General features: G+C 36.1%; 5 protein-coding genes and 1 long non-coding RNA gene across 8 annotated transcripts in view; 1 reads left to right on the top strand and 5 right to left on the bottom strand.

Moving 5' to 3' along the window:
* Position 1: 1 nt before the first annotated feature.
* LOC109583534 (uncharacterized) lies at positions 2-925 on the bottom strand. Its single transcript, XM_019998927.1, has 4 exons — positions 839-925; positions 717-791; positions 563-663; positions 2-464 (listed from the first exon to the last, which is right to left on the bottom strand). The coding sequence occupies exons 1-4, from the start codon at positions 865-867 to the stop codon at positions 55-57; spliced, it is 615 nt and encodes a 204-aa protein (XP_019854486.1). The 5' UTR covers positions 868-925; the 3' UTR covers positions 2-54.
* A 65-nt stretch (positions 926-990) lies between these two features.
* On the top strand, positions 991-4,008 carry LOC100639494 (solute carrier family 35 member E1-like). The gene is made up of 8 exons (XM_011406917.2): positions 991-1,159; positions 1,340-1,535; positions 1,641-1,645; positions 1,742-1,807; positions 2,099-2,236; positions 2,670-2,795; positions 3,466-3,705; positions 3,798-4,008. Exons 1-8 carry the CDS (start codon positions 1,046-1,048, stop codon positions 3,906-3,908), a joined length of 996 nt encoding a protein of 331 aa, XP_011405219.1. The 5' UTR covers positions 991-1,045; the 3' UTR covers positions 3,909-4,008.
* A 78-nt stretch (positions 4,009-4,086) lies between these two features.
* Positions 4,087-9,212, bottom strand: LOC100638732 (calreticulin-like). Its single transcript, XM_003388026.3, has 10 exons — positions 9,028-9,212; positions 8,873-8,974; positions 8,523-8,662; positions 7,031-7,094; positions 6,678-6,982; positions 6,387-6,500; positions 6,043-6,186; positions 4,982-5,101; positions 4,671-4,757; positions 4,087-4,433 (listed from the first exon to the last, which is right to left on the bottom strand). The coding sequence occupies exons 1-10, from the start codon at positions 9,113-9,115 to the stop codon at positions 4,329-4,331; spliced, it is 1,269 nt and encodes a 422-aa protein (XP_003388074.1). The 5' UTR covers positions 9,116-9,212; the 3' UTR covers positions 4,087-4,328.
* Positions 9,213-9,514: 302 nt separating this feature from the next.
* On the bottom strand, positions 9,515-11,069 carry LOC109583541 (uncharacterized). The gene is made up of 2 exons (XR_002185571.1): positions 10,148-11,069; positions 9,515-9,789 (listed from the first exon to the last, which is right to left on the bottom strand). It is a non-coding gene; the product is annotated as an uncharacterized LOC109583541 (long non-coding RNA).
* A 2,207-nt stretch (positions 11,070-13,276) lies between these two features.
* Positions 13,277-16,546, bottom strand: LOC109583539 (TFIIH basal transcription factor complex helicase XPB subunit-like). Of its 3 annotated transcripts, none has more exons than XM_019998933.1 (6): positions 15,974-16,546; positions 14,668-15,030; positions 14,549-14,588; positions 14,354-14,420; positions 14,159-14,233; positions 13,277-13,460 (listed from the first exon to the last, which is right to left on the bottom strand). In XM_019998933.1, exons 2-6 carry the CDS (start codon positions 14,712-14,714, stop codon positions 13,432-13,434), a joined length of 258 nt encoding a protein of 85 aa, XP_019854492.1. In that variant the 5' UTR covers positions 14,715-15,030; positions 15,974-16,546; the 3' UTR covers positions 13,277-13,431. The 3 variants fall into 3 exon arrangements, with proteins under 3 accessions (XP_019854492.1, XP_019854491.1, XP_019854493.1); XM_019998932.1 differs by having other exon boundaries at positions 14,678-15,030; XM_019998934.1 differs by lacking the exon at positions 14,159-14,233 and having other exon boundaries at positions 14,678-15,030.
* A 4,925-nt stretch (positions 16,547-21,471) lies between these two features.
* The window catches only part of LOC100639240 (TFIIH basal transcription factor complex helicase XPB subunit-like), an 8,495-nt gene continuing 8,367 nt past the window's right edge, over positions 21,472-21,599 (bottom strand). The window contains exon 31 of the mRNA XM_019998917.1: positions 21,472-21,495. Within this exon, the coding sequence (XP_019854476.1) occupies positions 21,472-21,495 (24 nt within the window). The remainder of the gene's footprint in view (positions 21,496-21,599) is intronic.

Raw genomic sequence — 21,599 nt, 5'->3', positions numbered from 1 at the left:
CAAAAAACTACAATATATTTTATTTACAATTATGACAATAGTATTATGCATCATTTAAGTCTTTAGTTCTTTATTTAGGCAGTGAAAAAGTTCCTCAACAGTGCCAAAACTATGTGATTTGACTACAGTATTGAAACGAGGATTCAGTAGAAATCCTTCAGTTTCCACGAGATCCTCTATGGAATGTGTAGTGCCTCTTACAGAAGGATTTGGATCACGACTATCAATCCTTGATTTGACATCTTTAAACCTTTTTACATCATTTAGCGGTATTTTCAAGTCCCTTGATCTCGGTTTATAGCTATATCCTGGTCTACTGGCTGAAGGTCTACTGGTTGTACCATCTGCCGTATGTGGACGAGGGTCAGTGGAATATGGTACAGCGGTATGACTGTCAATACGTGGGCTAACAAAGGCTTTATAGTCAGGTATTTTTTGTAGACATATTCTAGTTGTTCCACCTCCTAAAATTAAAAAAAAGTTTGTAAAAATTGAAAAGCTTTTCATTCATTGATACATGTGTAGCTATTGCAAGTTGATACTCTGTCACTGATGTTTTTACCTGGTTGATGGTCGAGGTTTTCTTTGCTTGGCAGCCTAGATTTAACATGCTTGTATTGATCTGCCGACTTAGTCCTTCTCTTTTCCTTCTTCTTCAACCCGCTATTAGTCCGCACACATAATGAAAACAGCATAACTATAAGATACTATACTACCTTGTGCTTGATAAAGGATACATAGGGACAGATCTCATTTGAAGTCTACTAGCATGACTCAACTCCTTGTAATCTCTATAACAGTGCTTAATAGAGACATGGGAAGAGTAGTGAAGGCTTACTTGTCATTGCTGGGTTTGTGAGCTGCCATAATGCTCTGCTTTTAAGAGCAAGAAGTGCAGTAGATGCAGAATGTCACGCAAAAAATCAGCCCCACCCAAAAAGGGAGGGGCTCTATATACAATGTCATTCATCAAATGAGAATTAAAACTGGATGAGCTTATTCGTTTCACTTCCTCTTTCTCTTTGCGGTCGTCGAAAAGGAAAAGATGAGGAGTACAGCAACAAAAGTGATCTGTCTCTGCCTCCTCTGGTATGTCAGCGGGGCCGGTAACAGCATCGCTGCAAAGAAGGCTCTATCAATTTTTCCTTATCCTATGACAGTAAGTCAGAGATGAATACACTGTTGGTATTTGAATGACACTAGCGATTGTTGTACTTGTTACTTCTTTTACAAGTTAATACCATAGGCTTGTAGTTATAGTACAAGCATCATATCTTATTTCTTGTTTTATAATTTGTTGATCTTTTCTGTCCCTCCCTCCCCCCTCTCTCTACTCTAGGTATCAATGCTTCATTTATTAGCAATGAACTGTCTATTAGGGCCAGCCCTAACTCTCCTCGACATCCCGCCCACGCCTCATTTAAGCAAGAGGTTCTATATTAAGAGACTCATTCCGCTAGCTATCAGTAAAGGACTGGGATCAATATCGAGCCACTTTAGCTTGTGGAGAGTTCCAGTTTCTTACCTGCATACTGGTGAGTGAGCCCCTGTAATTAGGACAACAACAAGTTACTATTATTGTTTTTATTTTCTATAATACTTTCCTTTATGATCGGTATTGTTTTTGATTTCAAAAATAGTCAAGGTAAGCAAATCATGATATTTTAGTAACTACGACAATCTCCCTCTCTTTCTCTCTCCTTCCCTTATCTCTCTCCCTCTCTTCTCTCTCTTTCCCTAGGCTTTAGTTCCATTATTTACAGTAGTCCTTTCAACAATAATTTTAAAAGAATCTTACTCATGGAAGGTATTTAATATTTATATTTCCTCTAATTTTGACTATTACTCCATACAACCACACGACCCAACCTTGAAACAATACACTAGTACGAATAAACTTATTTAATAAACACGCCACAACCTAGTCAAAATAATTATTACTAAAATAATAATATTATTATTATTCTTGACACACAATAAATTTCGCAATTTCATTATATACGATTTACTAAAATTATTTAATATTTATTTATTACTTCATTGTATTATACTACTACTAAATGAAAACACAATTCCATTTATATACTATTATTTGTAGGTATATGTTAGTTTACTGCCAATTGTGTGTGGAGTACTGATGGCTACTGTCACTGAACTGAGTTTTGACATGATTGGAATGATATCAGCTACACTGGCTACGCTACTGTTTGCATTGACTAACATATATTCTAAAAAGGTAACATTATTATTATCAATGTTACTCTATCAGTAACAAGCCTATTAATAGTAGCAATAATCTATTAATAGTACAGTACTAATCTATAAATAGTATCATAATAATCTACTGTATACTGGGAAATTTTCGAGTAGCCAAATTTTTGCAGATTTCGCATTTTCTTACTCCGTCGCGAAAATAAAAATCGTGAAATTCTGAATTTCCATTGCCACGTGGTGGAGTTTACAAGCTATTCGCGAAAATATTATTTCGTGAAATCCTACAAATGCAAAATTCGTGAAAATTTAGCGACGCGAAAATATTCCAGTATACGGTATTATTATTACTCTATTAAGCTGATCTTGATGATAGAGCTTTATTACATGTACATAATTGCGATACTATTTTTAGAATTTCATCTATAAATAGATTAAATTTTTTCCTTATATTATAGAGTATGAGGGAAGTGCAGATTAATCACTTAAGACTGTTGCTTTTATTGACTCAGTTAGCTACAATATTCTTATTTCCTACGTGGATGTACTTTGATGTATGGAATATTGTCAATAATGTATACAAGGTAAATGTGAATATTGTTTTTTAAAATGGCCGTAACTTGAAAAATTGAAGTCGGATTCAGCTCAAACTTTCTACACAGCATAAGTACATCAATATGTATCAGAAAATGTAATAAAAATTGGGGGTGATTTTTGAACCATTTTTCGGAAAAAACCATGGGCTATAGTACAGGGATTTTTTCAGACTTTGGCCAATTTTTAAAAATGGCCATAACTTGAAAAATTTAAGTCGGAATCAGCTCAAACTTGTTACACAGCATAAGGACATCAATATCTATCAGAAAATGTAATAAAAATTGGGGGTTATTTTTTTGCCATTTTTTGGAAAAAACCATGGGCTATAGTACAGGGATTTTTCCGAATTTTGGCGTTTTCTTAAAATGGTTGTAACTTGAAAAATTTTAGTCGGAATCGGCTCAAACTTTCTACACATCATAAGTACATCAATATATATCAGAAAAAGTAATAAAAATTGGGAGTGATTTTTGGGCCATTTTTCGGAAAAAACCACGGGCTCTAGTACAGGGATTTTTTTCAAAAATTGGCACATTTTTAAAAATGCTTGGAATCAGCTCAAACTTGCTACACAGCATAAGTACATCAATACGCATCAGAAAATATCATTAATACATGTAGTACAGTAAAACCATCTCTCTCTTTATCTCTTATTAGATTCAACACATCAGTTGGTTGGGTCTCATGTTAGCCACTAGTGCTATCATGAGTTTCATTCAAAGCATTGTCTCATTTTCTCTCCTCTCTCTCATTTCTCCAGTGGGTTACTCGGTCGCTAACGCCAGCAAGAGGATCATAGTGATCACAACGTCACTCGTGTTTCTACGGAATCCAGTCACCCCCTACAACGCACTGGGAATGGTAATAGCTATATCAGGAGTCGCACTGTATAACAAGGTCAGTATATCCCTGTATACCTTTGTATATTTTTAGTATACTTTCGGGATACTTTTGTGATTAAATTTAATGCTTCTTTTTTTCTTTTACAGATAAAATCTGATATACAAATGAGGAGAAGCATTCTTCCTAAGTCCCTCAATGACATCGCTAGTAGTAGCAGTAATTCTATAGCAAGCCTATTGATGTCAAGAATAATATAACACAATATTAATTTATTTATTTGATTTATATTTCATTTCATTATATACGGGTAATAATTTTCAGTTGATACCATTCAAAATATTAAAAAATTTATATCAAGTGTCTTTGTTGCAGCAATTATCAAGTGGAATTTAAAATGCTAAAAATTGTAGAAAAATTCCAACTTTCCTATTGACATTTTTTTTCAAATTTTTGGAAGTTTTTTTAAATCGAAATAATATAAGTATACAGATAATACAGGAGAGGAGGGACAAGAAATAATAATAATAATAATAATAATATGAGAACTAATAATAATAATAATAGCCAAATAGCAAAGTCACAGCGGAAAGAAGAGAAAAAGACAACGTCTATTATATTATTTAAATTATAATAATAATAATTTTAAATTGCTCCTATGGCTAGTTGATCAGCTTCTCTCAGAGCTCGTCTTTGGCTGCGTCATCAGTTTCGGTGTCATCTCCTTCGTCGTCCTTAGACTCATCGTCTCCATCACCCTTGCTCTCTTCATCATCATCTTCAGCCTGGAGAGAGGATTAATATTATATATTGTATTTTAACAGAGGAATAATAAAATAATCTTAGTATAATAACCACACCATAATTTTGACTGATTAATTTGACTGATTCACAAAGCAAAGCATATAAATAGGGGAATACACAAGTATTGAGAATATTGATTTTACTGTAAATATAATGCTTATTGTAAAAATGCAAATATAATACAATTATTATTATTATATTTTCTTGTCATTACATACTTCTTCCTGTTCGGCAGCCTCTGCATCTTCTTTAGCCTTTCTCTCAGCCTCTTCTGCTTCACGCTTCTTCCTTTCCTCCTCATCTTGCTATAAAGGGAGAAAAAAAAAGAATATATTAAAAAGTTTAAGGACAGTAGATCCCTAAGCCCCACAAATACACACAGAACACAATAAATTTATTTGCTTAAATAAAGCAGCTTTCTATCCTGGACAATAGTTTTGTCAAAGTAACCCAGAACTACCTGCAATAGATGTGCCCATACAGTGTATGGGACAAAGCCCTCACTCTCTCCCTTTCTCTATGTACTTACTGCATCTTTCATTTTCTTCTCAGGGTCTTTGGTTGCTCCCCAGGTTTCTCTGCCAAAGGTCTCGGCGTATGCTTCGTCATCAGTTATCAAGAAATTATCAAAAATGGTGCCAGATTTAACCTGTAGAAATTAACATAAATAAATCACATAAAATACACACACACACACACACACACACACACTACATTTTAATGTTTACTGTTGATATCAATCAGGGACTAACATTAGTCCCTTCCAAAAATTTGTGTCACTTCAATATAATAATTAAAAGCATTCTTAAAGCATCAGTGGCTCTCTTTATAAACCATACCAACCTCGTAATAGCATCGTGGGGCGTACCGTTACAAGTAATGAACATTGTCTAACATACATGTATGTACAAGATGCACTAACTACGAAGAATTAACATAAAACACACACAGACACATAATTTTAATATCAATCAGGGGCTTATAATGGCCCCTTCCAAAAATTGTAACCTGAATTTTTTCTAAATGGGTCAAAGTGCCGTATTACTACTAGGACCCAGCAACTGTCTTTATAAATCATACCAACCTCGTAATAGCATCGTGGGGCGTACCGTTACAAGTAATGAACATTGTCTAACACATGTGACTAAAAAGAATGTAAAACATTGAGGGGCTTGTGACCACACCTACCAGTCACACCCAAATGTACATACATACAGACAGAAATTCTTGTAAGGGCTTGAGCCAGTTATTAAAAAGAATTAGCACACACACACACACACACACACACACACACACACACACACACACACACACACACTAAAACTTAATGTTTGCTGTTAATGTAAATCAGGGACTAATATTAGTAGTCCCTTCCAAAAATTTGTGAAATGAGGTTCCAGAAATACACGACGACAGCATTAGTAGCTGAGTAGCTCTCTTTATAAACCATCCCAACCTCGTAATAGCATCGTGGGGCGTACCGTTACAAGTAATGAACATTGTATAACACACATACAACATGTACTAATAATTTAACTTTATATAAATAACAAAATATATTAAAATAAAGTGACTATTACTCTGTTATACCTGCCAGATGTCGATACCAATAACTCCAAAGTCCTCATATTTATAAAGGTTAGAGTCAGCCTCATACTCGGGATTAGGTACCTCGGGATGAACCCATTCTCCTTTGTAAGCAGGATTATCAATCTGCTTAGGCTTCCACTCACCCTAAGGAGAGAGAGAGAGTAATTATCATTGTTAAATCTAACTAAAAATTGGAGACTTAATAAATATAGCAAAAAAAGCTGAACAATGGGAAAATTCAAGAGACCAAGTCTCCTTAGCTCCCTTTATGTATTTCATTTGTTATAGTACATGTACATGTAAATGGTAATTATCTTTTCATGGTGGTTTAAAGTCATGGTCACCTTGTATTCAGGGTTAGAGATCATAGGTGGTTCCCACTCTCCATCAGTGTCATCATCCCAGTCATCGGGTTTAGTGGCCTCTGGATCAGCAATGTGTTCAGGCTTATCCCAATCCTAAATAAGGAGAATAAGGAGAGAGAGAGAGAGAAAAAAGAATAAAATTAAAAAAAGATACACAACTATACATGTATATACATAATAATTCCAATAAACACCCACCAAGAAAGAATAAAATTTAAAATAAAATAAAAATACTATAGGTTTTATATAATAATTCCAATTGGTGCCCACCTCTGGTTTCTTGTCATCAGGGTCATCAATCTTAGCTCTATCATCCCAATCGGATGGTTTGGACGCCTCTGGATCAGGAATGTTCTTTGGAGGTAAGAAGTCCCAGTCTTCCTCGAGAGACCCACTCTGAGCCTTCTCATTGTCAATCTTAACCTCGTAAGTATTATCAGGTCGAACTATGAGTGTGTAGAGGTGAGTGAATTCGTCGTCCTTGCAACGGATCTCCTTCTTGATCAGGAGGTTCTTTCCCTTGTATTGGAAGATGACGTGGACTTTCTTGGTTCCGGGGCCGCAGATGTCAGGTCCTGTAGGGTGTGGTTAGGGCGGGGTTTGAGAAGAGAGGTGTGGCTTACCGAACATGATGTTGTAGTTTGAGTCTCCATGCATGTCGGCTTGATCCAGGGTACTTGGGAAGATCTAGAGAGAGAAAGAGGGAGAGAGGGAGGGAGAAAGAAAGAGAGAGGGAGGGAGAGAGAGAGAGAGAGGGAGGGAGAGAGAGGGAGGGGAGAGAGGGAGAGAGAGAGAGAAGAAATAATAAATATTGGTAAATTTAATTCAAAAGTATATACAATATAGCAACATAATTAAATCCTAGAGTTATACAAAAACATAAACTCAGTCACATGTATAATCAAATTAGACATCTCAGTATATCTTAGTAAACCACAAACTCAATACCCAAACTCTATCCAAGTTGCTTTGGCAGGTACATGTACATGTACAGAGAAGGACAAAGAGCTAATTGTTCATTTAACCAATCAATGAATGATTGAGAAGAAGAGTAGAGTACTACTAGAAAACCTCAAACAAGTAAATACTGTAAAGAGAGAAGCCATTATAAGCAGGTGCACAAGAGCAAAGGCCATAATGACAAGGATAATTGATGAATACATATTCAATTCGGTATAAAAGTCTGGGACTATACAATTCTTCAAAAAAAAGCAATAGAAAACTAATAGGTCAAATCACTCATGTAATTTCAGCTATTACAACATGTACATGTACATACATGTACATGTACATGTATATAAATAAAGGGTATGATATTATCAATGTTATACATGATGGATCATCCAGTGAGATCTCTTAATGTATTGTACATGTACATGTAGGTATGTTATGAATACTAAAAACCTCGAGAGATTATGAAACTACAAGTATATTTAACTGTGAATATGTATACACAATGTATCTGTTATTTTCAATGTACATGTACATGTACATGTACTCTATATTAGAGATTATGAATATGAAACTTAAAATACCAATACTAACCAACATATATACTTCTACCACAACACAGAATACATGTACATGAACATGCACACACTAAAGAAGATTCCATTAAGTAATATAGTAAGTAGAAATCCCCACCCGCCCACACAGCTGGTAATTAAATATGTATACTAAAAGGTTCTAAACCTAAACTCTTGTTAGGCTCTGAAACGACACCTGACGTTTATTTAAAAACTAAAACAAACTCCACCAGCTGCACATTAAGGCCCTGCTCTGGTAATGATACTGGCAGCTGCTTTTAAAACCTTAGCATGATAGCAGTATGAAACCCGACCCGTAAAAACCTAACTGGATTAATTAGCAACATTACAAAATACCACCCTCTTTTGCAGCTATTTCTCCCCCTTCTCTCTCTCTCCCTCCTTCTATAACTACAGAAAAAATTAACTACAAAATATATGTACATGTATGTACATGTACATGTAATTATACTTCTCTATTGCATTAAAAGCTACATTCATGTACATGTACATGAGCATTATGCATGTCTTTCTCCATTGATAATATTTCAAAGCTACATGTACATGTACATCTCTCTCTCTCTCTTACCTTCACATAGCCTCCTCCACAGTCAATCTTCTGCTCGTGTTTTACAGTGAATTGTACCACTAGTGTCTTGTCGGCGTTTGAAAACTTGTCGAATGAAGAGGAAGCAGCATAAAACCTAGCATCCTGGCTAGTCTGTAAGCCTGAGAGAAAAAAATGATAATTATTACGACCAATATATGTACATATTGATCTAAAAACTGTATATACATGTACATGTATAAATAGCACAGTTTATTGTTCAAGAACATGATTCTGCTTCAAACCTCACTGCTACAGCTAAAATACAAATATCACTTGCTTTTGGCACATAATTACAACCAAATCAGCTAATATCTATTTTCTTTCTTTACCCTTGTCTTTCTCGGCGTCTCCATAAAACTTTCCAGCCGTCAGCTCAAACTTTCCATAATCAGACTTGTGCTTGGAATAGACCCATCTATCCGACCACGAGGCTGTAGAGAGAGGGAGGTAACAAGCTAAAGCACTAAATTACTGCTGTTTTTACCTCCATCTTCAAAAGTCTCCTTGAAATATACCTGCGGCTCGGCTAGAGCAGTAACTAGGAGTGCAGTTAGGAGCAGTAATGTCTTCATGTTCTTCTCTTGTTCCTGGATAATCTAAAAAACACAACCCACCCTCTTTTCTCCTTTTTTTTGGTTGTACAGCTGCTGCACGAGGCTGCCCTTTTTTGGCGCATGGGCCCTGGCGTGGGTAATTCTGATTGGTCCGTTTGAAAGCTGACGTGTACGCCCATAGTTGCTCCACGTGGTTTCCGGATACTAAATACTTCCTGAAATGATATCCGGGAAGACACAATTGCATATCCTTTTACATGCATTGAAAACATGACCATAATTTAATTACTAAAAATAATTAATAATAGACATTCTCAGAATTTTTTAGCTGATTAGCTTTGCAAATTGCAAGTTGATGCAAGCATTTAACACCAACGATTCCAATTTGATCACTATCATGATTTGATTTCAATATCATGATTTTAAATCACAAGCGTGATGCCAACAATTATCATGATCATAAAATACAATACAATACAGTACATTAGGATGACATTAGTTCAGTGTCTCAGTCTAAATAAAGGATGCTGTGGTCTTGCTCTTGCTGAATACTCCATGTACATCATGTCGTTGTCGCCTGACATTGTTGCCATTAACCCTGCCTTCCTCTCAAAGCCACGCCCTTTTCCTTGTCCCCCTCCGGACGTGGACAAGACCTCTTCATCAGCATCACTATCAGAAGCAGCTAAAACCTGAAGAAAAGAGAGAGAGAGAGAGAGAGAGAGAGAGAGAGGGAGAGAATATACATGTACATGTACCGTATAGCTCCAAATTTTTAATAGTCATAAATTTTTCCAAAATCTTAATTTCTTGATAAAATTAATTTTTGTGAATAAAACATTTTTGTTATTAATCTGCTTACTACCCATGTGGAATAAAAATTTTATCAGTTAAAAATTTCGTCAAGCAAAAATACCTGACGAATTTGAGGAAAACTTTGACCGACAAAAATTTGGAGACAAAATGGTGGATTTTATATGGGCAATTTCTTAAAACTGCCGATTGCCAATATTAATTTCTCGCCAATAAATCATCTTGTACGGTATTTACTAAATATCTTCACTCCCCATTCTCTATTCTGTAAGAAATCCATTACCTAACAATACAATAATGACATCATTTGACTATCACATGACTATCACATGATTGTCATGTGACTATCATGTGTCAGTACTTGTTGTGAGTCCCATGCTCTCTTCTGAGTGTATGATACCATTGAATAAGTACTGATAGCAATACTGCTGTTAGCTGATGGGAAATATTAAAAAATATGAAATAATTATTGAAATATCAAAGTTACATGAAAAATGGCTTGGCTATTTATTAATAATGCATTATGAGAAATGAGAAAAATAAGAGAAAAATAACACTTTATCTATTTTTACAATACTACCGGTTCATGTTTAAAACAGTGCAAATACAATAATTATTAAAATAGAAGGGATTGTCATAAAATAATGTAAAAAATTCATTGGTAATTCAGCTATAAAAGTAAATCTATCATGAATAATAAAGTTAAGTCTAATAAACAACAAGCCGTTTATTCCTCCAATCACAAACATATAAGAATCCATCTTTATCTAATGCTAATCCATAAGGATCATTAAACTGATCAATATTACGGCCATAATTTCCAAACTTACTAACAAACACACCATCACTAGTGAAGACTGATATACGATGATTGCCCTCTTCACTAACATACACTAAACCAGTAGCTGCAGTGTCTATTGCTATACATATTGGACTATTAAGCTCATCAGAACCAGGTCCATAAGTACCAAACTGACGCACAAACTTTCCATCTGGAGAGAACTTCTGAATGCGATGATTATCACTATCAGTAACATACACTAATCCTTGACAGTCAATAGCAATGTCTAAAGGGAGGCTTACATGTAACTGTCCATTAGCTGATTCTTCACTACCAAGTGAATGAGAGAAGGTTAGATCAGGATTCAAGACTTGTATACGATGATTATCCCTATCAGCAATATAAACCTGTCCTGTTATAGGAGAAATGGCTATACCAAAAGGTTCATTGAATTGTAGTGGTCCACTGCCCTCCTCCTCCTCACCAATTGATGCTATAAGGTATCCATCCATGCTTATCTTCTGGATCCTGTGATCGTCAGATACAAGAATGAATTTGTCTGGAGTAATGGCTACACCACGAGGAGAAGAAAATTCAATATTACCACTTCCTCCTTCCCCTCCTAATGATTTCACTTTCTTTCCTTCTCTATCCAGTATTGTTACACAGTTACCATCATGCTCAGTTACTATAACATGATTATCATCAGTTACAGCAACTCCCCAGGGACACTTAAGTCCAGTTATAGTACGTACTGGAGTGATGTTATAAAGGTAAGGATTGATAGGGATGACTAGTGAGGTATCCTCAAGGTGTACATCATATACTTGTACTTTTACTGTATGAATACCACTGGTTGAAGGCTTACACTGTATCCTATACACTCCAGGATCAGTGCTGGTGGTAGTGATTGTAGTGTGAATGGGTTGATCACCTTTACCAATTGGTACTAGACTACACCTCAGAGAAGAGACGGGAACACACAAAACAGATGAATCTGGTGCCTCCATTGATAGTGAAAACGAAACTGCTTCACCAGCAGGTGTATTATGATCACTCTTTATTCTATATTGTGGTGGTATGATAATGTCTCCAATGTGATGTAGCGATTTGATATCTTTACTCAATACAAAGTCGGCCTTTTCCTTTGGATGTAACTCTTCCACATTGATCCCTGCAGTAACTTCACTCATACGCTCCATCATCTGTTTCTTACACCTCAGGACTTGTTGAGGACTGCCTGTCTTCAGACTCTGTTTCACATAATCCTCAACATCCTCCAGAACACTCAAACTCATTTCTGCTGATTTCATTTGCTCTGACAGCACCTTTAGTTTAGCATCAGTGACCCTCTTTGCCTGCTCAGTCAGTTTCCTCTCTGACTCACGAAGAACATTTATCATTTCCTCTACCATTTCATGTATTTCTTCTAAGACTCCTTCTCCTCTCTCTCTGATCTCACCCTCTCTCTCTGCTAGAGCAGACAGGACTTTCTTGAGTCCTTCAATTTTCCCTTTTACAGGATTAAGAGATTTCTCCAATGCTTCTTTGTGTCTAGTAAAACAATCAACTATTAGGTTATACTTGTGATCTTTATGAGCCAGCATGATACAATCACGACAGATAGATTCATCACATGTGTCACAGTAATACTTCAATGGCTCATCATGACTTGGTATGGGACAAATGAAAGGTGCCTCCTGTTTAGCTGGAGCTAGCAATTGAGAAGTAGAAGAGACATCAGAGGCTGTCACCTCATCAAGACTTGTTAGCTGATGGTTAGAGGTTGGGCCCCATTTCTTGTGTACTCCATCACATTCTGTACAAAGGAACTTACTGCAGTCTTTGCAGTATCCAGTGGCATTAGCTGTAGTACAGTTGTCACAGGTGACCTGTTGAGGATCAGCTACTTTCTTCATTAGACTGTATATCTCTTTGAGGTTGTTGAGAGTGAATGCTACAGGAAAGGCTCCTGCTCCTTCTTCTGGTAACTCTGTACAATGACGACAAGTGGGACAAGAGAGGTAATAGGTCTCATTCTTCTTATCCAGAGGTAATCCTTCCAGGCAGTGCTCACAGAATGAATGTAGACAAGGTAAAGTCTTAGGGTTGGCATAGTGGTCAAGACACACAGGACAGGTGAGCTGTTCCTCCAGTTTGAGGAGACCAGGAGAAGATGAAGATGGTTTGGTTGCCATTTCAAGAAAAGAATAAAATTGTGTACGTAAAGCAAGAACGAAAAATGAAGAGAGATAAAGGTAGAAGACGGTAAATGAAAATAGAGCAAGAACAAACGATAAGAAAATAAAGAAGTTGGAATGAACGAGAATGAGAGTAGCCTGGGGAAAGATAGCCCTGATGACCTCTTGGAATATTCTATAGTCTTGTCACTACAAGCAGTTATAATAGCTTAATAGTGATAAAATTCCTTTCCCATAGTATGCACCAGGTCCAGAAAAAGATGAAGTTTGGCCCATCATTACATGATTTACATGTACATGTACTAGTAATGACAATGCTTAACAAGTACCGTACTTAATTTAGTACAACTGCATGTACATTTTGAATGTAGAGTGGCATTTTTGTGCATTATGTTAATGAAATGACAATGAAAAACTGATAATATGTCATGACATACATTAGGTTACATAATGCCACATGTCTTATGTGATGGTTTATCTTTAGCATCAGATGTGAACCTACAGACCACACTCATATCAATATTGGACCATAACTTGAACTAGGACCACCACTGCTCCACTGCCACAGCTAATGGAGAGAGAGAGGAAGAGTGATAGTAGATACATTACATGTACAGTGTAGCCTCTATATAATGAACACTTTGGGGCAAGGCAGTGTCTCTGTTATACAGAGGTATCCTTTATGTAGAGGTTATTTTATACAGTAAGGAATGTAATTGGTACACTAGGTGCTGTCCGTTAAATGGAGGTGTACGCTATAGAGAGTGTCCATTAAGAGAGACTATACAGTACATGTATTATGTAATAACGCATAATACTATGACTATGGTCAACACTACTATCATGATAGTGTTAACCATATTCATTGACTAACAATTAAAATAAAAAATAGTAAAATTATTCCAGCAATAAACGCACACGTAAAAGCATAGTACAAATGTAACTATTTCAAATAATTAAACCATCAAAACAGATGCTATTTAAAATATACTTCAGCTGCCCTATCATGAGATATAAAAGGACACTATTCTCTCCCACTATTGCTCGGATGAGCTTCACTGGTGTGGTGTGCAGGCTTCAGACCTGTAGGTGATTAGCGTCACAGTGGTTCGATTCCACCTTCCAAGCGGGTTTTATCCAGAAACTTTTTTTTCGCACACCACAAGCACAAGCATAACTTAATTTTTTTAAAAAGGTGGACACAACCAAGAGCAGTGTTTTAAAGTAACAAATAAATAAGTTTTATTTATTCTTAAATTCTATTACCTGATGTACATAATACCATGCAGCATTTCCTTACTGTACTAGCAGCCATGACTCCTACCAGTGTCTTACCAGCATCTGATGAGAGAAGAAGACAGTGAGAAAGAAAAAAAGAGGGAGAGATACATGTATGTACATATACATGTTTATACAGATATAACCAGAGGAAGGAAGATGTACTAATGTCTCTTCACTTACCACAAGGTAGTACTATTACTCCTGATCTTGCTCTTCCATTACCAAACATCTTCCTTAAACTTTTCCCCTATAAATAAAAATAAATAATTTAAATAACAAACATAATGTACAATTGTATGTAATTATTATAAATTTATTTAAATTAAAATAATTTAAATATAATAATAATAAATGTATTATATAGACAACAAATACTTGATATGGTCTTAGAATAGTAGTGGGTTTAAGATCAATACTAAAAATAAATAAAAAATAAATAAATAAATAATTGCAATATAAAAATGAATTTCAAAATGTACTACATGTACACGTACATGTGTTTACTTGATGTCAGGATTGACTGTGTCATTATGAAAATCATATTTCGCCAAAAGTGGATACTCTAATTCTATACACCTACATGTACATGTACATGTAATTAACGTCACATGATAGTCACATGACATGATATAATACAATACAGTACATTAGCCAATGACATTAGTTCAGTGTCTCAGTCTAAATAAAGGATGCTGTGGTCTAGCTCTTGCTGAATATTCCATGTACATCATGTCGTTGCCGCCTGACATTGTCGCCATTGACCCCGCCTTCCTCTCAAAGCCATGCCCTTTGCCCTGTCCCCCTCCGGACGTGGGTAAGACCTCTTCATCAGCATCACTATCAGAAGCAGCTAAAACCTGAAGAGAGAGAGAGAGAGAGAGAGTGGGAGAGAATATACATGTAGATAATGCAAATTGAGAATTCATCACTCCTATCTACAGCATACTGCACTTCGAAACTAATTTAATAGCCTAGAATCAGTATGCATCAGAAAATCTAATAAAAATTTGGGATGATTTCGGAGTCATTTTTTCAAAAATTGGCTTATTTTTAACTCAAAAAATTTAAGTTAAAAGCAGTTCAATCAAGTTATTTTTAGATAAGAAATACCAAATCCCACTGTGAATCAGTAAAAAATTGAGTGATAGCTTAACAGTTAGATGTTTATTATTCCTTTGCATTTAATATTGCTAGCTAATAGATGTACAGTTATGGTGTCTTTGTTAATTATTGTGATTCTTTACTGAATATTAAAACTGAATGTACCTGAATATTACCAAAGGGTTAACTATACACACCTGTATCACATATTAGTAAACAATGAACAGGTAAAACACCTGGTGAGTAGCATATCAACATATCGGTTGACAAAAACAATACAACAGGATATAAAACTATCAAGTTGACATTGTAACTACCAATTAATGAAGGATAATGATGATAGTAGATCTATATCACAAACATTATCATCATCATCCTTCATTAATTCATCTTTCATTATATGTTGGAGGGGCTTTGCACTTAAAAACCAATTTTTAATAGCCTGTCACTCAAAAACTTTTCACTATTTAATTTATAGTATTAGAAAATGTAATAAAATTGGGAGCCATTTTTGGAAAAACCATGCGCTATAGTTCACACGGTACTTTTCAGGATTTTGGCATTTTCTAAAAATGGTCATAACTTAGAAAATTGATGCTGGAATCAGCTCAGACTTCTACACAGCATAAGTACATCAATATGTATCAGAAAACGTAATAAAAATTTTGGAGAATTTTTTTGGAATTCTCTCCCTCTCACCTCTGACATTGGACTCTAGAAGGTTCTGTAACTCCATCCAATTGGCCTCATACAGTTTAGGGCTGATCAGAAAATTAAGGTCTTGTATTTTATCGTCTTCTCTCACAGTCTCACCAGAGTAGCTGTTAGTCCTAAGTTCTCCTCTTGGTTCTCCTAACTCACAGTGAGTGAGCCTGTACACACATTTATATAGTGAACCTGAACTACACAGGCAAGAGTTAGCATGTATGATACAAGACACTGCCCAGAATCAATGAATCGAGCCTGATTACAGTATTGATACAGCCTGACAGGTATCATTGCTGAATCATACATGTTGCTCTGGCTGAACCAGTATGAATTCCAGCATGATTGTATCAAGGCTGATAGATCCAGCTAGGCTCATTGCCATATTAGCTGCCCAACATCCATGATTCAGGATGCATTAGGCCGGATCAGGACTGACATCATTCATAAATCAATCACAAACTCTTTGCTGTGTAGTCTCGCAGGGCCAGATTCAATTTTCTAAACCTGAACTTCTACATAATAAAACTGAATAATAATATAATCATTTATTGCCATCTAATATCATCAGTCCCCATTCCGAGCTCTATTCTGTAAGAAGTCCATTACCTAATTACAAAATAATGACATCATGTGCCTATGTTGTGACGTGTCAGTACTTGTTGTGAGTCCCATGCTCTCTTCTGAGTGTATGACACCATTGAATAAGTACTGATAGCAATACTACACATGGTGTTAGCTGGTGAGAGAGGTAGGGGAGAAAGTGAAACAATTAAATTAAAAAGATGATATTCAATGAGAAATAGAGAAAGGATATAAATCAATTATAGTACAAACTGAAAGTTTGTACTATAATTGATTTATATCCTTTAACAATTAATCTTTTGGTTTTATTCCCACCCTTCTCCTTTTATGGTACATGTTTCAATACTAAATTTCATTTTAATAGTAAATGTTAATGCATGTCTCACTCTCAACATTAAAACTAAAAATTTAATAAACAACAAGTCGGCCATTATTAAAATCACAAACATACAAGAATCCATCTTTATCTAATGCTGATCCGCAAGGATCATTAAACTGATCAATATTACTGCCTTTACTTCCAAACTTTCTAACAAACACACCATCACTAGTGAAGACTGATATACGATTATTACCCCATTCACTAACATACACTAGACCAGTAGCTGCAGTGTCTATTGTTATACCAATTGGACTATCAAGCTGTCCAGGACCAGATGTACCAAACTGACCCACAAACTTTCCATCTAGAGAGAACTTCTGAATGCAATGATTACCCCAATCCGCAACATACACTAATCCTTGACTGTCAATAGCAATGCCTAGCGGAAACTGAAACCGTCCATTAGCTGATCCATGACTACCAAATGAATGATAGAAGGTCAGATCAGGATTCAAGACTTGTATATGATGATTATTCATATCAGCAATATAAACCTTCCCTGTTACAGGAGAAATGGCTACACCAAAAGGACCATTAAATTGTAACGGTCTATTGCCAAATTTACCAACTGATGCTATAAGGTATCCATCCATGCTTATCTTCTGGATCCTATGATCATCAGATACAAGAATGAATTTGTCTGGAGTAATGGTTACACCACGAGGAGAAGAAAATTTGACATTACCACTTCCTCCTTCCCCTCCTAATGATTTCACTCTCTTTCCTTCTCTATCCAGTATTGTTACACAGTGACCATTCAACTCAGTTATTATAACATGATTATCATTACTTACAGCAACTCCACAGGGATGGTTAAGCTCAGTTATAGTACGTACTGGAGTGATGTTATCAAGGTAAGGATTGAAAGGGATGACTAGTGAGGTATCCTCAAGGTGTACATCATATACTTGTACTTTTACTGTATGAGTACCACTGGTTGAAGGGTTACACTGTATCCTATACACTCCAGGATTAGTGCTGGTAGTAGTGACTGTAGTGTGAATGGGTTCATCACTTTTACCAACTGGTACTAGACTACACCTCAGAGAAGAGAAGAGAACACACAAAAGAGATGAACCTGGTACCTCCATTGATAGTGAAAATGAAACTGCTGTTCCAGCAGGTGTAATACGATCAATCTTCTTCACTCTACACTGCTGTAGTGCAGTAGATGAGTAGGTCACAATATCTCCAATGTGATGTAGCGATTTGATATCTTTACTCAATACAAAGTTGGCCTTTTCCTTTGGATGTAACTCCTCCACATTGATCCCTGCAGTAACTGCACTCATACGCTCCATCATCTGTTTCTTAAACCTCAGGACTTGTTGAGGACTGCCTGTCTTCAGACTCTGTTCCACATAATCCTCAACATCCTCCAGAACACTCAAACTCTTTTCTGCTGATTTCATTTGCTCTGACAGCACCTTTAGTTTATCATCAGTGACCCTCTTTGCCTGCTCAGTCAGTTTCTTCTCTGACTCACGAAGAACATTCATCATTTCCTCTACCATTTCATGTATTTCTTCTAAGACTCCTTCTCCTCTTTCTCTGATCTCACCCTCTCTCTCTGCTAGAGCAGACAGGACCTTCTTGAGTCCTTCAATTTTCCCTTTTACCGGATTAAGAGATTTCTTCAGTGCTTCTTTGTGTTTAGTAAAACTATCAGCTATTAGGTTATACTTGTGATCTTTATGAGCCAGCATGATACAATCACGACAGATAGATTCATCACATGTGTCACAGTAATACTTTAATGGCTCATCATGACTTGGTATGGGACAAATGAGAGGTGCCTCCTGTTTAGCTGGAGCTAGCAATTGAGAAGTAGAAAAGACATCAGAGGCTGTCACCTCATCAAGACTTGTCAGCTGATGGTTAGCAAAAAGAGCCCATTTCTTGTGCATAGAGATACATTCTGTACAAAGGAATTGACTGCAGTTTGTGCAGTATCCAGTGGCATTAGCTGTAGTACAGTTGTCACAGGTGACTACCTGTTCAGGATCAACTACTTTCTTCATTAGACTGTATATCTCTTTGAGGTTGTTGAGAGTGAATGCTACAGGAAATGCTCCTGCTCCTTCTTCTGGTAACTCTGTACAATGACGGCAAGTGGGACAAGAGAGGTAATAGGTCTCATTCTTCTTATCCAGAGGTAATCCCTCCAGACAGTGCTTACAGAATGAATGTAGACAAGGTAAAGTCTTAGGGTTGGTATAGTGGTCAAGACACACAGGACAGGTGAGCTGTTCCTCCAGTTTGAGGAGACCAGGAGAAGAAGATGAAGATGGTTTGGATGCCATTTCAAGAAAAGAATAAAATTGTGTAAGTAAAGCAAGAACAAAAAATGAAGAGAGATAAAGGTAGAAGACGGTAGATGAAGATAGAGCAAGAATGAATGATAAGGAAATGAAGAAGTTGGAATGAACGAGAATGAGAGTAGCCTGGGGAAAGATAGCCCTGGTGACCACTTGGAATATTCTATAGTCTTGTGACTAAAGGAAGTTATGATAGTACATAATGAAACCATAGATATTAGATGAAACCTGGCTTTACCATAGCAACCAGTGAAAAGGTGAATGGCTTTATACTACAGCATTAAACCAAACGTACAGTGTTTTAAGAAATCTAAATTTTTATGCAAGACTGAGATCTTAAGAGGTCACATGATAATATGTCACATGACATACATTAGGTTACATAATGCCACATGTCTTACGTGATGGTTTGTCTTTAGCATCAGATGTGAACCTACAGACCACACTCATATCAATATTGGACCATAACTTGAACTGGGACCACCACTGTTCTACTGCCACAACTAATGGAGAGAGAGAGGAAGAGTGATAGTAGATACATTACATGTACAGTGTAGCTGCTATATAATGAACACTTTGGGGCAAGGCAGTGTCTCTGTTATACAGAGGTATCCTTTATGTAGAGGTTATTTTATACAGTAAGGAATGTAATTGGTACACTAGGTGCTGTCTGTTAAATTGAGGTGTACGCTATAGAGAGTGTCCATTAAGAGAGACTATACAGTACATGTACTGTACATGCATTATGTAATAACACATAATACTATTACTATGGTCAACACTACTATCATGATAGTGTTAACCATATTCATTGACTCACAATTAAAATAAAAAATAGTAAAATTATTCCAGCAATAAACACACACGTAAAAGCATAGTACAAATGTAACTATTTCAAATAATTAAACCATCAAAACAGATGCTATTTAAAATATACTTCAGATGCCCTATCATGAGATATAAAAGGACACTATTCTCTCCCACTATTGCTCGGATGAGCTTCACTGGTGTGGTGTGCAGGCTTCAGACCTGTAGGTGATTAGCGTCACAGTGATTCGATTCCACCTTCCGAGCGGGTTTTATCCAGAAACTTTTTTCACACACCAAAAGCACAACCAAGAGCGGTGTTTTAAAATAACAAATAAATAAGTTTTATTTATTTTTTCAATTCTATTACCTGAGGTACATAATACCATGCAGCGTTTCCTCACAGTACAAGCAGCTGCGACTCCTACCAGTGTCTTACCAGCACCTGATGAGAGAAGAAGACAGTGAGAAAAAAAAAAGAGGGAGAGATACATGTATGTACATATACATGTTTATACAGATATAACCAGAGGAAGGAAGATGTACAAATGTCTCTTCACTTACCACAAGGTAATACTATTACTCCTGATCTTGCTCTTCCATTACCAAACATCTTCCCTCCTAACAAGAATAAATAAAAAACAATTATAATAAAATAACAATAAATGCATTATATAGACAACAAATACTTGATATGGTCTTAGAATAGTAGTGGGTTTAAGATCAATACTAAAAAAGTAAATAAATAAATAAATAAATAATTGCATTATAAAAATGAATTTCAAAATGTACTACATGTACACATACATGTGTTCACTTGATGTCAGGATTGACTGTGTCATTATGAAAATCATATTCCGCCAAAAGTGGATACTCTAATTCTATACACCTACATGTACATGTACATGTAATTAACGTCACATGATAGTCACATGACATGATATAATACAATACAGTACATTAGCCGATGACATTAGTTCAGTGTCTCAGTCTAAATAAAGGATGCTGTGGTCTAGCTCTTGCTGAATATTCCATGTACATCATGTCGTTGCCGCCTGACATTGTCGCCATTGACCCCGCCTTCCTCTCAAAGCCATGCCCTTTGCCCTGTCCCCCTCCGGACGTGGGTAAGACCTCTTCATCAGCATCACTATCAGAAGCAGCTAAAACCTGAAGAGAGAGAGAGAGAGAGTGGGAGAGAATATACATGTAGATAATGCAAATTGAGAATTCATCACTCCTATCTACAGCATAATGCATTTAGAAAATAATTTAATAGCCTAGAATCAGTATGCATCAGAAAATCTAATAAAAATTTGGGATGATTTCGGAGTCACTTTTTCAAAAATTGGCTTATTCTTAACTCAAAAAATTTAAGTCGAAAGCAGTTCAATTTATTTTTAGATAAGAAATACCAAGTCCCACTGTGAATCAGTAAACAATTGAGTGATAGCTTAACAGTTAGATGTTTATTATTCCTTTGCATTTAATATTGCTAGCTAATAGATGTACAGTTATGGTGTCTTTG

Source organism: Amphimedon queenslandica, unplaced genomic scaffold, assembly GCF_000090795.2.
Source record: "Amphimedon queenslandica unplaced genomic scaffold, v1.1 AMPQUscaffold_13299, whole genome shotgun sequence".
NCBI classification, from domain to species: Eukaryota; Metazoa; Porifera; class Demospongiae; order Haplosclerida; family Niphatidae; genus Amphimedon; species Amphimedon queenslandica.
Note: the sequence above shows the minus strand (reverse complement) of the source record. Positions and strands in the feature narration are given on the sequence as shown.